This window comes from Rhincodon typus, chromosome 34 (assembly GCF_021869965.1).
Source record: "Rhincodon typus isolate 14 chromosome 34, sRhiTyp1.1, whole genome shotgun sequence".
NCBI lineage: Eukaryota > Metazoa > Chordata > Chondrichthyes > Orectolobiformes > Rhincodontidae > Rhincodon > Rhincodon typus.
The window spans coordinates 16,977,152-16,990,951 of NC_063365.1; the positions used below are offsets into that span (position 1 = coordinate 16,977,152).

At 43.3% G+C, this 13,800-nt stretch overlaps 1 protein-coding gene across 14 annotated transcripts in view; it reads left to right on the top strand.

Annotated features, from left to right (window-relative positions):
* Positions 1–13,800, top strand: part of zmiz1a (zinc finger, MIZ-type containing 1a) — a 257,416-nt gene that overhangs the window by 98,367 nt on the left and 145,249 nt on the right. For all 14 annotated transcript variants that reach the window (XM_048616226.1, XM_048616236.1, XM_048616233.1 and 11 more), the window contains one exon: positions 13,194–13,299. In XM_048616226.1, the coding sequence (XP_048472183.1) occupies positions 13,194–13,299 (106 nt within the window). The remainder of the gene's footprint in view (positions 1–13,193; positions 13,300–13,800) is intronic.

Genomic DNA, 13,800 nt, shown 5'->3' on the forward strand with positions numbered 1-13,800 from the left:
TTCAAGAAGCTGCTCCTTTCCCAATGTGTTTTGAAGAGCGAACATGTCTGGATTTAGCCTTTCTTGCTCATTTTCTTTGCTGAGACAATTGGCTTGTTGCTGGGTGCAGTTAGTTCCACAGGCAATAGATAACCCTGGTCCACCTTACCTGGGCTGCCAGGGTACATCTGTGGAACTTAGCATTGGAGTATTAGCAGGCTCTTGGACCATGATGACAGTCACATTCCTGTCTGTCGACCACACCATTATCCCACCCCTTCACTGCTGATGCCTCCCAACCTTGAGGCAGTAGGTAGCTGCATAACACACAGGTGTAGGAGATTAAGACATCCCTGCTACTTCACTGCACATAATAGCAGCAGTTATCATCTGGTTAACATTATGCTAAATGGTAACACTTGTGCTGCACTGTCTGAGCCGATCGTAACTTGATTATATCATCTTATTTGGAATCGTGTCCAGCAATTGTTGAATGAGTTGCCTTTGGTCACAACGTACTAAAGGTTGCTTAGTGACAGGGAAGTGTAGTCATCTTTCAGAATGGATCTTCAGATAAAGTTATTCTTGAAAGTTAGGTTACATTTGAGCTACAAAGGATTTCACCGAATCGCTTACCTTCTAATTATCACAAAGTATCTTTTATGTGTGAAGGCCATTGTTAAGTGCATTGAAGAATTAGTATAACAGTTCCTCACCCTGGGGACTGGGGGAGAAATGCTTTTATTGCCTTTGCTTCTAGAGTTATGATGAATTATGGCTTTGCATGACAAAGTATTAACCAAAGGGCATTTACAGATTCAATGCTTATTGCAGATTAACAGAGTGTACGTGTACATGCTATGACCTCTCGTTGCATCGCTCTGCCACTTCAGAGCTTTGCTTCTCCAGGCTTTGTGTCTGTACTCCCATTGCAGGAATTTTGTCAATAGGTTTACACTTGTTAGTTTGCCCCTGCCACCACACTCTTCTTGCCTAGACCCCGAGCTTTGGATCTAAAAACAAAGACTTAACATTTCCACAGCAACTTTCACAATATCTCCTGATTAGTGGCGACATGTGTCCTAGATGTCATTAAAGCTCCTTGGATGTCTTTGAACAGTGCCACAGTGCATTCAAATCAATAGGTGGGCAGGACTTCAGGTTATAATTAATCCAAAAAGTGGAGCTTTGAACAATAACGTTGCAGTCTCTCAATAATGAGCATTCAGAGGCATCGACGTAGAAACTAAGAGCAAGAGTAGCCCATTCAGTATAATCATGGTCGATCCCGCTATCTCTCCAAACCCCTCGATGCCTCTTAAAAAAGAAAATTATAAACTTCTTTCTTGAGCGTACTCTGGGAACTGGCTTTCAGTGATAGCAAATTCCACTCTCTGAATGAAGAATTGTTTCCTCATCTCAATCCAAAATGGCCGTGACTATAACCTCTTGTTCTAGACTCCCCAGGCAGGAAAAACATCTGCCCAGCATCCAGTCTGTCCAGCTGTGTTGGAATTTTCTACGTTTCAATCATTTCCCCTCACATTCATTAGCATTTAGAAGAATGAAAGCCCAGTCACACCAATCTCCCATCATGGAACAATCCGTCCAACCCCAGTGTCAGTCCAGTGAGCCTTTGCTGTGTTCCCTCAATGGAAAACACATCCCCTCTTGGGCAGGGAAACCAAAACTGCACAATTTACGGATGAAGTTTATAGGAATAAGCGCTGGAATGGGGCTTGAATCCACAACCTTCTGACCCTCGGGCAAGATAGCAGTTGAGCAGCTCAGTTTGAGTTATATGCTTAGATAGAATTAAAATGCAAAGTCTGTGCTCAGCACAAATCTCTTCCCATTCATGGAATCATAGAATCCCTACAGTGTGGAAGCAGGCCATTCGGCCAATCAATTCTGCACTGACCCTCCAAAGAGCATCCCACCCCACTACCCTATCCCTGTAACCCTACATTTCCCATGTTAATCCACCCAGCCTGCACATCCCTGGACACTATGAGCAATTTAGCACGGCCAATTCACCTAATTTGCACATCTTTGCAGGAAACCGGAGCACCCGGAAGAAACCCACGCAGACACGGGGAGAATGTGCAAACCCCACACAGACAGTCACCTGAGGACAGATTTGATCTGGGTCTCTGGTGCTGTGAGGCAGCAATGCTAACTGTCATGACACCCATCTGCCCATTATTGTGGTACCTGTTTATAGGGAATGGGTGTTGTATGGCTGTTCTGCTCAAGTGTTGGAGTGAGTTGCAAAATCAAACCCTTTGTTAACTTTCACTAATATTCTGGATTGCGTGCAGTGGCTAACAGACCGACTCTTTCGATACAAAATATTGTTAAATCCACTCACTGGGGCAATGCGTATGGTATAAAAGTGACTCAAAAACAGAAATTGTTGGAGAAACTCAGCAGCTCTGGTGGCGTCTGTGGAGAGAAAGCAGAGTCAGTGTTTTGGGTCCAGTGATTTTGTTTTACATAAGTGACTACCTTTCAAACAGTACTTCAGTGGCTTTGAAACATGCTGAGGTCATGAATTACACTTACGAATGCAAATTATTTTTTTCTGTAGCGACTAGTACTTTGTTTAAAATAATCCTCTGCGTGAAGATAGCAAGACTGTTTATATGTCATGGTGTAGCCTGTCAGTAAAACACTGCTCAATAGCACTAGCTGGTGGCTGAATTTGAGATGGTACTTCATTCCTCTAGGTCAGTACATTTTTAAAAGCGTTTGTTTGCAGGATTTGATCATCATTGGCAAAGCTAATATTTCTTTTCCATCCGTAATTGCCCTCGAGAGAAGTGCACTAATGCTCTGGGAAGAAAGGACAATATTTGGCTGGTATGACAGAGTTATATGTAATATATAGGAGCTCGAAGCAAGTGGAGACCAATCGGCCCTTTTAAGCTGCTATACCATTCAGTAAGCCCATAGCTGATTTGACTGTAATCCTAACTCTGCTTTCCCACCTACCCGGATAAACTTTCACCCCCCCCCCACCCTGAACCTGTCTGTCTCTGTTATAAAAATATTCAAAGATTCCTCTTTATGAAGAGTGGAAACCAAGGGACTTTGAAAAGAAAAAAGAACTTGTTTTCCCCATCATGACTCCTAGTTCAGACTCCCTCACAAGAGGAAGCGCATACACCTTGTCAAGACCCCTCAGAATGTCTTAGGTTTCAGTCAAGTCTGCTCTTACTCTTCCCTGAAGTCTTCCCTGAGCCTCCCTTTCCTCATAAGACAGCGCTCCTAGTTCTGATACTAGTCTAGTCAACTTGCCCTAAAATGCTTCTAAGCAAGTTTTATTAAGTTACACCAAAGGATTGTTGATTTTCTATGTCATACACAAAATAAAATGAATCACGTATGTCTTGCATATTTAGTGTGCATTACACAATCATACTTTACACAGCACTTCAAAAATATTTTTGTTGGCTGTAAATTGCTTTGCAGCATCCTAAGGTTGTAAGGGCATTATGCAAATGCAAGCCAGTCTTTTCTTTTTTTTTAATAATCACTTCCTCTCCACATATCCATTACTCAATCAATGAAAAATTTCAAGGCGTTCTGAATGTATTATAAATCTGAAGAACACATGTTGGTTAGCTTATGCAGTCAGTCGCTCAAATAAGTTTATCATTAAATCAATCTCAAAATGTAAGAGATGTTATCATATTAATCTGTTGAGGAAAAAGGTATAATGAAAGCAACATGGTCTATGTCAGTACCATTTAATGAAAACAGATGGCTGTTGAACTGGTCGAGCAAAACTGTTGAACATATTTCTTTTCCCACCGCACTGTCTGAAAGTAGTTTTTTATTTTGGAGAATATTAAGTTGAGAGAAGTTAAAAATGGCCTCTCATGCAGCCTTGGTTGGCCCTAAGCTGTGGAATTCCTTTTCTAAACTTTGCTGTCTCTCTAACTCTCTCTTTTCTCCTTTTATTCAGTTCTGAAAACAAGTTTCTTGCCAATTGTCCTCATATTTCATTGTCCGTTGGTGTGAACCCTCATCTGAAAATGTTGCTGTGACGTTATTTGGGACAGTTTTACTGCATCAAAGGCACTATATAAATGCAACTTGTCATTCATCTTGTATCCATTAAAGAAAATATAGAGGATGCTTGCATCTGCGTGGAGTCTTTCAAAACCTCAAGGCACATCCCAATCTGCCTTGCAGCTAGTGAAGTCCTTATAAGCATGGCCATTATTTATAATGTAGCATGTGTAATGTGGCAGCCAATTTACTCACAGCAAGTTCCCAGAAACAGCAATGTAATAGTCTGTTTGAGTGATGTTTATTGAAGAGTAAATATTGGCCAGGACACTCTGTGGCTTTTCGAAGTATTGCCCTGGATTCTTTTGTGACCGGCAAAGACTACACACAGGACCTTAGTTCAGCGTTTCAGTCAAAAATGGAGACTTCCAGCAGTGTTGAACTCCCTTTGTACTGGGCTGGGACCGTTGGTCCAAATACAGTGCTCAAGCCTCTGGATTTATACCAGCAAATGTCCTACTTATTCTCAACTAGGGCGGCACGGTGGCTCAGTGGTTAGCACTGCAGCCCCACAGCACCAGGGACCCGGGTACAATTCCACTCTTGGGCGATTATCTGTGTGAAATTTGCACGTTCTCCCTGCGTCTGCGTTGTTTTCCTCCAGCTGCTCTGGTTTCCTTCCACACTCCCAAAATGTGCAGGCTAGGTTAGGTGGATTGGCCATGCTAAATTGCCCCATAGTATCCAGGGATGTGCAGGCTATGTGGATTAGGCATGGGAAATGCAGGGATAGGGTAGGGGGTGAGTCTGGATGGGATGCTGTTCGCTGGGTCGGTGCGGACCCGATGGGCTGAACGGCCTGCTTCCACACTGTAGGGATTCTATGACTAATAATAATGGCAGTCTACTGTCACCAGTTCCTGAACTACAAAACGCACTTAAAAGTTGGTTAAAACAACTTGAGCATTAACCTGGCAAATTTTCTAATGCCAGATGCTTCGTTTCTATTCATTTTCCCTCCTCGCTATTTCCCAGTATAAGCCAAAGTGATGATTACAAACTTACTGTGAGCAAGGAGTTCCAGCATGCCACCAAAACTCGGAAGTAAACACAGCTAATGAAGACCTTTGAGTATGAGAGAAGCAGCTTTTCTTTTTATTCAATGCTGCAGCCAATGTGGAAAGGAATAAGCACAGGCCAGAGGAGATAGTGATCGAGGAGAAGTGATGAAATCTTTACTAGCAGTATCAGAGAGACCAAAGGCACGGGAAAGTTCATAATCTCTTCAGACTTTGAGGATAAATGTGAACACAGGATGAGCGCAGCAACAAAACCACTTTCTTAGTTTCTGCTTCAGTTTTCAATCCCCTCTGTAGTGTTTATTATAACAAGATTGTGCAAACACAACATTTTTCATTGCTCATTCAGAAGTTTACCTTTTAAAACATCACTCCACTGAACTTTTCATATCTCTAACCTGCTGGGGTTTTGCTTATTCCAATGGTAACAACTCTTCCTGACTGCCTTTCTGCCCAAACAGGTCTCTTTTATCTCCTTGGTTAACTGCCCAAATTGGCATGAGCTTTGTTTACTGAAATGTAAGGAAGCAAATTTCAGACATGTGGAACAGTGCCCTTCTAGATTTTTCTATAGTGAGAAGTGAAATACTGCAAACAGTGTGTAAGGGAAGAGGCTGTTAATCCTCAGAGAGCTGAATGTGTTCTGCAGCTTGGTACTGTTACAGTTAGTAACAGGCCAGTTGGCCCAATAGCCCTGTGCTAGCGTTTACGCTCTGTGAGCCACATCCACCTGACTAAAGTATATGCTATCCAGCCTTATCTTTTTGCTGCCCTCTTCCTCATGCATTTATCCAGCTTCCCATTAAATGCTGGACCCTGTTGGGAGAAATAGCATGAGTGTCAATGAAACTGGATTCACAGTTTTGTAATCATTGAAAATACTGGACAACAGTCTAAGCTAGGAGTAGCAAGGACTGCAGATACTGGAAGTCAGAGTTGATAAAATGTGGAGCTGGAGACGCAGAGCAGGTCAGACAGCATCAGAGGAGGAGGAAAGTCGACGTTTCGAGCCTGGACCCTTCATCAGTCCTGAAACATATAGGGTTCTTTACTGCAGGGGGCTGTCAGGACTGGGTCATAACGTAGATTTGGGGCTGAGATAGACCGATTCAGTGAGGGAATCCAGCGTTATGGGGAAAAGGCAGGAAAGTGGAGTTGGGGGTTAACAGATTAGCTATGATCTCATTGTATTACGGTCTAGACTTGATGGGCTATGTGGCCTATTCTGATTTGATTTATGGTCACATGTCCTGAGATACAGTGAAAAGTATTGTTTTGCATGCTAACCAGACAAGTCATACCTTACATAAGTACATCAGGGTAGTAGAACAGAAAGCAGAATATAGTGTTACAGCTGCAGAGAAGGTGCAGAGAAAGATCAACTCATATAATATATGACAAGTCCATTCATAAGTTAATTAACATAAGGGAAGAAGCTGTTCTTAAATCTGTTAGTACATGTTTTCAGACTTTGTATCTGTGCCCAGTGCAAGAGGGTGAAAGAGGGGTTCTCGATTATGTTGGTTGCTTTCGTGAAGCAGCGGGAAGTGTAGACAGAGTCAATGGATGGAAGGCTGGTTTTCATGATGGACTGGGCTGCGTTCACAACTCTCTAATTTCTTGTGCTCTTGTGCCGAGCAGTTGCATAACCATGCTGTGATGCATCTCGATAGGATGCTTTCTGTGGTGCTTCTATAAAAATTGGTTAGAATCATTGAGGACATGCTGACGCTGTAGGACTGCTCCTACTTCATTATGTTCTTACAAGTGCCTGCCCCACGTAGCATTTTGGAAAATAAAGTCCTTCTCGATTCTTTTCAGAGATATATTGTTTCTATTGTCCCCAGTACCCTTGTTTTTCCCTCTAGGGAATAGCATGGAAACGTTGGAAGGGTCAGCAGGGCAATTATCAAATCCCCAAAATAACAAGCATACAAGACCAACTGTGTCATCCTAAAAGAAAAACAACATTCACGACAGCAGAATCAATGCTGTCCATCCTGGGGCTAATATCCAGTTTGACAGGGGGAGATCAGTGCAGGTACACCTCAGTAACATTAAACAAGTGACAGTATTCGAAATCCAGGTCCCTTTAAAAGCGAACTAAAAGATAGCTTAATCAACCTGTTATGACACATGTCTGATGCATGTGGGACCTGAACCCAGGCCTCCTGTCTCAGAGATATGGACACTACCACAGCAACACAAGAGACCTTTAAAGGTGAACTAGCACAGCTCCAGTGTTGATTGAGAATAAGGAATGCCCACAATGGGGAATTGTATTTAAGAGTAATGTTCCCTTTAAACTGCATGGCCATGCGGCAGCTACTCAAGAGGGTCTACCACATCCGTCAATGTGGTGATTTCCTTGAGCTTGCTGCTACCCATGGAGTTTGGTGGTCTGCACAATGCCAGGAAAATATGGAGGAATGAAGCTTAAGGGCTGGGTTCTTAGCTTCTAGTAGCAGAGTTGGTTTCTGGGTAGGGAGAGGATCCAGAAGGAAAGGAGGAGTAACAGGGATTGCATTGATTTATATTTTAACAATAAAACAATAAAACCTCAATATCTTCTCCCTAACTCCATATGTGGATATCGTTATTAAACACTGAGCCCCACCAGGTGTGCTCCTGATCTGGCTTTCTGGAGCATGTCAGATTAAAACCGATTGAATTTCTTTCATATCCTCAAAAAGTGGCACCTTGCCAATCATTCATTACTGGGACAGAGATCAGGAACTTGTTATCTCCAGCCAAATGCTCTTTGGCTACAAAACCATGTAGAACACCACCAAATTGCCAATGCGTAAGTTATAATGTCAGAACTGTTTCTTAAACTATGGACTGCAAACAAAAAGAACTGATTTTAAAAATTGGTATTTACCGAGATGGTTGCATAATTTGACAGCAAGGAATTTGATACCTGTCGTGAACTCTTTTTTGTGGCTGTGGCGTCCTGCAATGTGCAGATGACCAGGAGCAGAGGCGTTGTTTACTAAATGAAGCTGATTGTAACTTGTTTCCAGTTCTTGTCACACAAAAGGATGTGCTGTTGTTCTCCCCAGGAGAAGCTGCCTGGTCTCTGTAGTAAAAAAAATCAGGTCGAACTGAAAGACAACCAGTTATCTTTACTACAGCATTTGCCGTGACTTTTAAACCAACAGCTTAGAGACATTTTCCAAGAGAATTATTGTACACTTTACAAACTAGTGGAAGCTTCCAAAAGAAAGACAGCTGAAACCAAAGGCCTAACTAGCTGAAGATTAATCATCTTGGCATTGGAATTGGGAAGCAAAGACCACTGAACTGACCTTACAGTTTTTTCTTTTCTGTCAATATTTTGTCTGTCTGTGTGTATGAGGGGATTAGAGTTTCAGTTAGTGTTATATGCCAGTGCTTTATATCTGTTTACTTGTAGTTATAGCCTGATTAATCATAACAGAAAATAATTCTTTTTTTAGTACAGAAATCTGCTACATGGTTTCTATCAAACCTGGTCTGAACTTCAGGTAAACTGGGGTACTGTGTGTACCTTAAAACAAACTTTAACATGTGATATGGCTCCAGTAATAGTAGGACTCCCATTTATGATGCACTAGCCCAGTGAGTTGTAACAAAATTATTTCGGGTGCAGTAGTCAGGTTTGCGTACTGTTGTGCACACCAGGACACACTAGGTCAGGGTGGATGGTAAGTGGCACAAAAATTGCCCAAGGGTGCCAGTGAGAGCCCTGAAGCTTCTTCACCCTCCAATTTTATCTTTTTTTTTATTGACCCATGCACTGGGCAAGCACCAACTGTAAACAGGGAGACAAAGCTTCTCTTCTTCCTCCTCAGAATGAGAGTGTGGAAGTTGAGAGTGCAGAGTGGGAGGCATTGTCAGCAGCTTATAATGGGGGCTCAGCAGAGGGCACAAGTCGCTGAAGGTGGGCAGAGCACTCTGCTTGAAATATTGTAACAAGGCTCCTGTCAAACTTGTCCAAGAGTAAAACCTAAAGAACAAAACCAGCAAAGAACTATGGATGCTGGAAATCTGAAACAGAAACTGCTGGAGAAACTCAGCACATCGGCAGCATCTGTGGAGAGAAGTCAGAGTTGACATTTCAGGTCCAGTGACCCTTCTACAGACTTAAAAACAAAAGATTGCAAGTCCCACTGGAAAATCCATGTTGGCCTTAAGTGCAAAGTAGACATTTAACATTTTCAACTGACAAAAATAGAAATTGCTGGTAAAGCTCAGCAGGTCTGTGACCCGAAATGTTAAATCTGATTTCTCTCCACACATGCCAGACCTGCAGCATTTTCTACATTTGTCTCTGACAGCATTCGCAGTTCTTTTAGTTTTTATTTAACGTTTTCAGCTGCATGATACCTACATTTTAGTTAAACAACAAAAGAACAATGCTCCCCTAAACCACGTACCTTCCCAACTAAATCTCATTAATTCAGTTTGGTGCCCCAGGGACTCCTTGATTCCTGTCTATCAGATTTCCATTTTGCTCAGTATTTATTGTCTACATGATATAAATTTCCATTGTTGTGTGCCAATCAAAAAAAGCCAGGAACACATCGTGCTTCAGGCTGGCAGTTTCAATACCTCAAACATCAATTATAGTGCATGGAAAATTTCACTGTACAGCTTGTCCATTTGAAGCTATCATACACACATGTACCAGCAGAGGGAGTCTGCTAGGAAGAGATACTAAAGGATCCACATTTGACTGCCCATGCAGTCTAATTCTTAATGTCTCCAACTGTCACAGGAACTTCACACCGATGTTTACATTTTCTACATTGAAGAGTGAGGATGAGAGCAGACATATTATTTCAAATAAAAACCGAAAGAGCTGCGGATGCTGTAAATAAGGAACAAAAGCAAGCTCAGAGATAGTAGGACCTGCCGATGCTGGAGAATCTGAGATAACAAGGTGTAGAGCTGGATGAACACAGCAGGCCAAGCAGCATCAGAGGAGCAGGAAAGCTGACGTTTCGGGTCTGGACCCTTCTTCAGAAAACCTGAAACGTTAACTCTGTTTTTTCCCTCACAGGTGCTGCCAGACCTGCTGGGCTTTTCCAGGAACTTTGATATTATTTCAAATATTCTTAAGAAGGATCTGTTTTCTGGATGTGAAGGTGCCAGTGTTGGACTGGGGTGGGCAAGGTCAGAAGTCACACAACACCAGATTATAGTTCAACAGGTTTATTTGAAATCACAGGAAGTGACTTCACCTGACGAAGGAGCAGCACTCCGAAAGCTTGTGATTTCAAATAAACCTGGTGTTGTGTGATTTCTGACCCTATTTTCTGGAGGTATGGCATTATTGAAAACTGTCATACTTTTAGGCATCTTTAACATCTGGAGGTTCCCCACTGCCAATGAAATTCAAGGTATCACATTCACGTTCTTTTACTGAGGTAATGATGCACATGCAGTCAAATTACAGTGTGGCTCGGTGGCTCAGTGGTTAGCACCGCTGCCTTGCAGTGCCAGGGACCCGGGTTCGATTCCACCCTTGGGTGACTCTCTGTGTCGAGTTTGCATTTCGTCCCCCAGTGTCTGTGTGGGTTTCCTCCAGGTGCTCCGGTTTCTTCCTACAGTCTAAAGATGTGCAGGTTAGGGTGGATTGGCCGTGAGAAATTACCCATAATGTCCATGGATGTGCAGGCTAGGTGGGTTTAGCCATGGGAAATGCAGGGTTACAGCGGGGGTGAGTCCTGGTGACCCAGAGGGACTTGTTGGGCCAAATGATTTACACAATTGGTAGGAAGATACATAGGAGAGTGACAACGAGGGTTTGATAGTCTCTGTTTGAATTCCCCCAGTTCTTGGTAACTTCAGGATAATGTCTCAAAGCCTGTTAACTGACAGGTAAATGAAACGTGGAATGTCTCTGTGACTCATCGAAACCTGGTGTCAGCCACGGTCTACAAACAATGGCAAATCCCACTCCAGAGAGCTGAGCACAGAATCTAGGCCCGCAATTTCACAGCAACGTTGAGGGGCACTGCATTGTCAGGGGTGCTGTCTTTCAGATACGGTGCAGAACTGACACCAGAACATGTAGAACAGCCTTCCTATAGGTCAATGAGTTGTTTATCCACAGTTGGGGTAGGAACTGCTCAGTGGTCCTGCCTGTGTATGTCAGGGTTGGGATTGGGGTGATTTGGGAGGTGGGAGCTGGGGTGGAGTGCAGTAAGGATCGGTCATCATTTCATAATATGGGCGGGTTGGGGGGCGAGGCAGGGAGCAGGAGGTGACTTTGTCTAAATGTGATTGGTTAGATTTTGCCCTGATGGCTTCTAGAAACATCTTTCCAGAACCGTCTTCAGCTTGGAACCGAAGCAGCTGTTAACCTGTTTCAACAAGAGGTGTTTGTAATAATACATCTTCAACAGAGCAGAGATATCCAAATCAGATGTCGGATATGTGCGTATGTAAGCCAGTTGGCATACAGAGAGGTGAAGATTTAATCGATGGCTGTGTCTAAGCTGGACCTGATTGAAGATGTCAAACTGAAGCTGTTAAAGGGTCACAGGACAATGCTGGTTCTCTCCATTCTCCTGCCCATGTAGCCAAAAGGTCTATAAAAAGCGGGTCTGTGTGATGTAGAAGCAGATTGGCCCATCAAGTCTGCTCCGCCATTCTATGAGATCATGGCTGATCTGATAACCTCAACTCCACTTTCCTCCCTTTTCCCAGTAATCCTTTGATTCCCTTACGGATTAAAAATCTACCACAGTCACGTGATTGTTTTCAAGACTTAAGCTGTTTATTATGAATGAAGAGCGCTAACTATCAATAGTTTGCCAAGATCAATCTAATTTGTATCACTGACAACATGCCTGAGGGTTAAAGACCTTCCTTTTAAAACAGCAAAAGAAAAATGTGATTAGTTTATACCCTTGGAATGTCATACAGCTCCTTATCTTTGATATGAAGGGTATTTAATCGGCTGTAATGACTGTTGTAATATCAGAGACAAAGTAACCAATTTGCACACAGCATCGTTCCACATCTAGCAATGATATTAATGACCAGATTATCTGATTTCGGTGATCCTGGTTGAGAGGTAAATATCGACCAGGATGCTGTGGAGAATGTCCCTGCTCCCTGTTCCTTTAAAATTGTGCTGTTTGGCCACGTAACATCCACCAGGGAGGGCAGATGGGGCTTAAGATTGACGTCCTAAGCAGAACACAGCACCTACGACAATGCAGCATTCCATCGGCACTGCATTGGGAGTGTTTGCCTACATTTTGCTTTTGGGTGCCCAGAGCGGGAGCTGAAACTGTGACGTGAGAGAGCTGCCGCAGATCATGTCAGGACTGAACAGGCTGTGTTGGAATTACATGCTTAAACTGGTTAAAATGTGGCGTTCTATTGTCCTGAAGCGCCCAGAAGATGGAGCCTTCAGAGGCCAGGAACCTCACGTTAGCCCTCCCCCTCGTTTATTTTTCTGCTGTCACATTGGAGACGCATGCTGTTCTCAACTCAAAGATTATAAAAATGACTCCTTGCATTCTGTCTGCATTGGAGACCCAACAGAAGTGTGAGATGCCTAACAAAAACAGTGATGCTAGATCTCTAGAAGAAGGGTTACATGAATGGTCAGGAGTTGGGGGGTGGGGGGAATTGCTTTGAGACTGTGTGCCTGCATTCGAAGCCACTCCTTCAGTACAGAAGGTTCCTGCACACACTGCTGCCTGAGGCCTTGAAGTGTTCACCCTAAACCAGGATGTGTTAATGATGAACCCGTTAAATGTGACTTGCCAGGAGAAAATGAGGGAGTGTTCGCTCAGACTTGGCTGCAAGCCCAGTTTGTGCGAGTTACAAGCCTGAAGCTTACTTTACAACAGTATTTCTTCACCACTGTGAAGCAAGGCAATACTCAATGGCAGCTTAAAGCACAAAAGGGCCCAGGGAAGGAAAGGTGTGAGGACTGTGTAAAATATACAGCTTCATCTGTTTGCTAGCACTCTCTCTCTCTAACCACACCAAACTCAAGCGGTTGCTATGAGGCAAACACAATTGCCCCCTTACTCCCAAATGTTTCCCAGTGTTTTTCTGCTTTATGTGTAACTCCGAGTTTAATGATGTGCTGTGCTTTTGTTTCTGGCCTAGGTTGTCAGCAGGGTAGCCGCACAGCAAGGTTTTGACTTGGATCTTGGATACAGACTGCTGGCTGTATGTGCTGCAAACAGAGACAAGTTCACTCCAAAATCAGCAGGTAGGAAAAGTGGTTGTCTGTGCTGTAAATCTGTGGTTTACCTCCTCCAAACATTGCCCACCACCCTCCACACCCTTAAACTCAACCGGATTAAAAACAGGAAAATATATGTTGCCTTTTGTAAAGTGACTGATTTGTATTTCAAATGGGGCCATGTCTTCTGCTATGTGCCATTTTGAATCATTTCAAATCACCATGCATCAAATTGCTGACACCATGAACAAATCCTGAGATGCTATGACTCTTGGCTGCTGTGGTCCTCGATTATTTGACCGATTGGACAGTGATGGATTGTGGTACTGAGCAAATAAACTGCTGGTAAATATTGTTGTCACATCAGCACATTTTGTTGGTGCTAACATTGGGCGTTGCGAAACTAAGTACACATGCATACACACCACACCCGTGCACATGTGCACACAATCTCCCTCTCTCACACTCCCTCTCTCTCTCTCACACTCTCTCCCTCTCTCTCTCACACACTCTCTCCCTCTCTCTCTC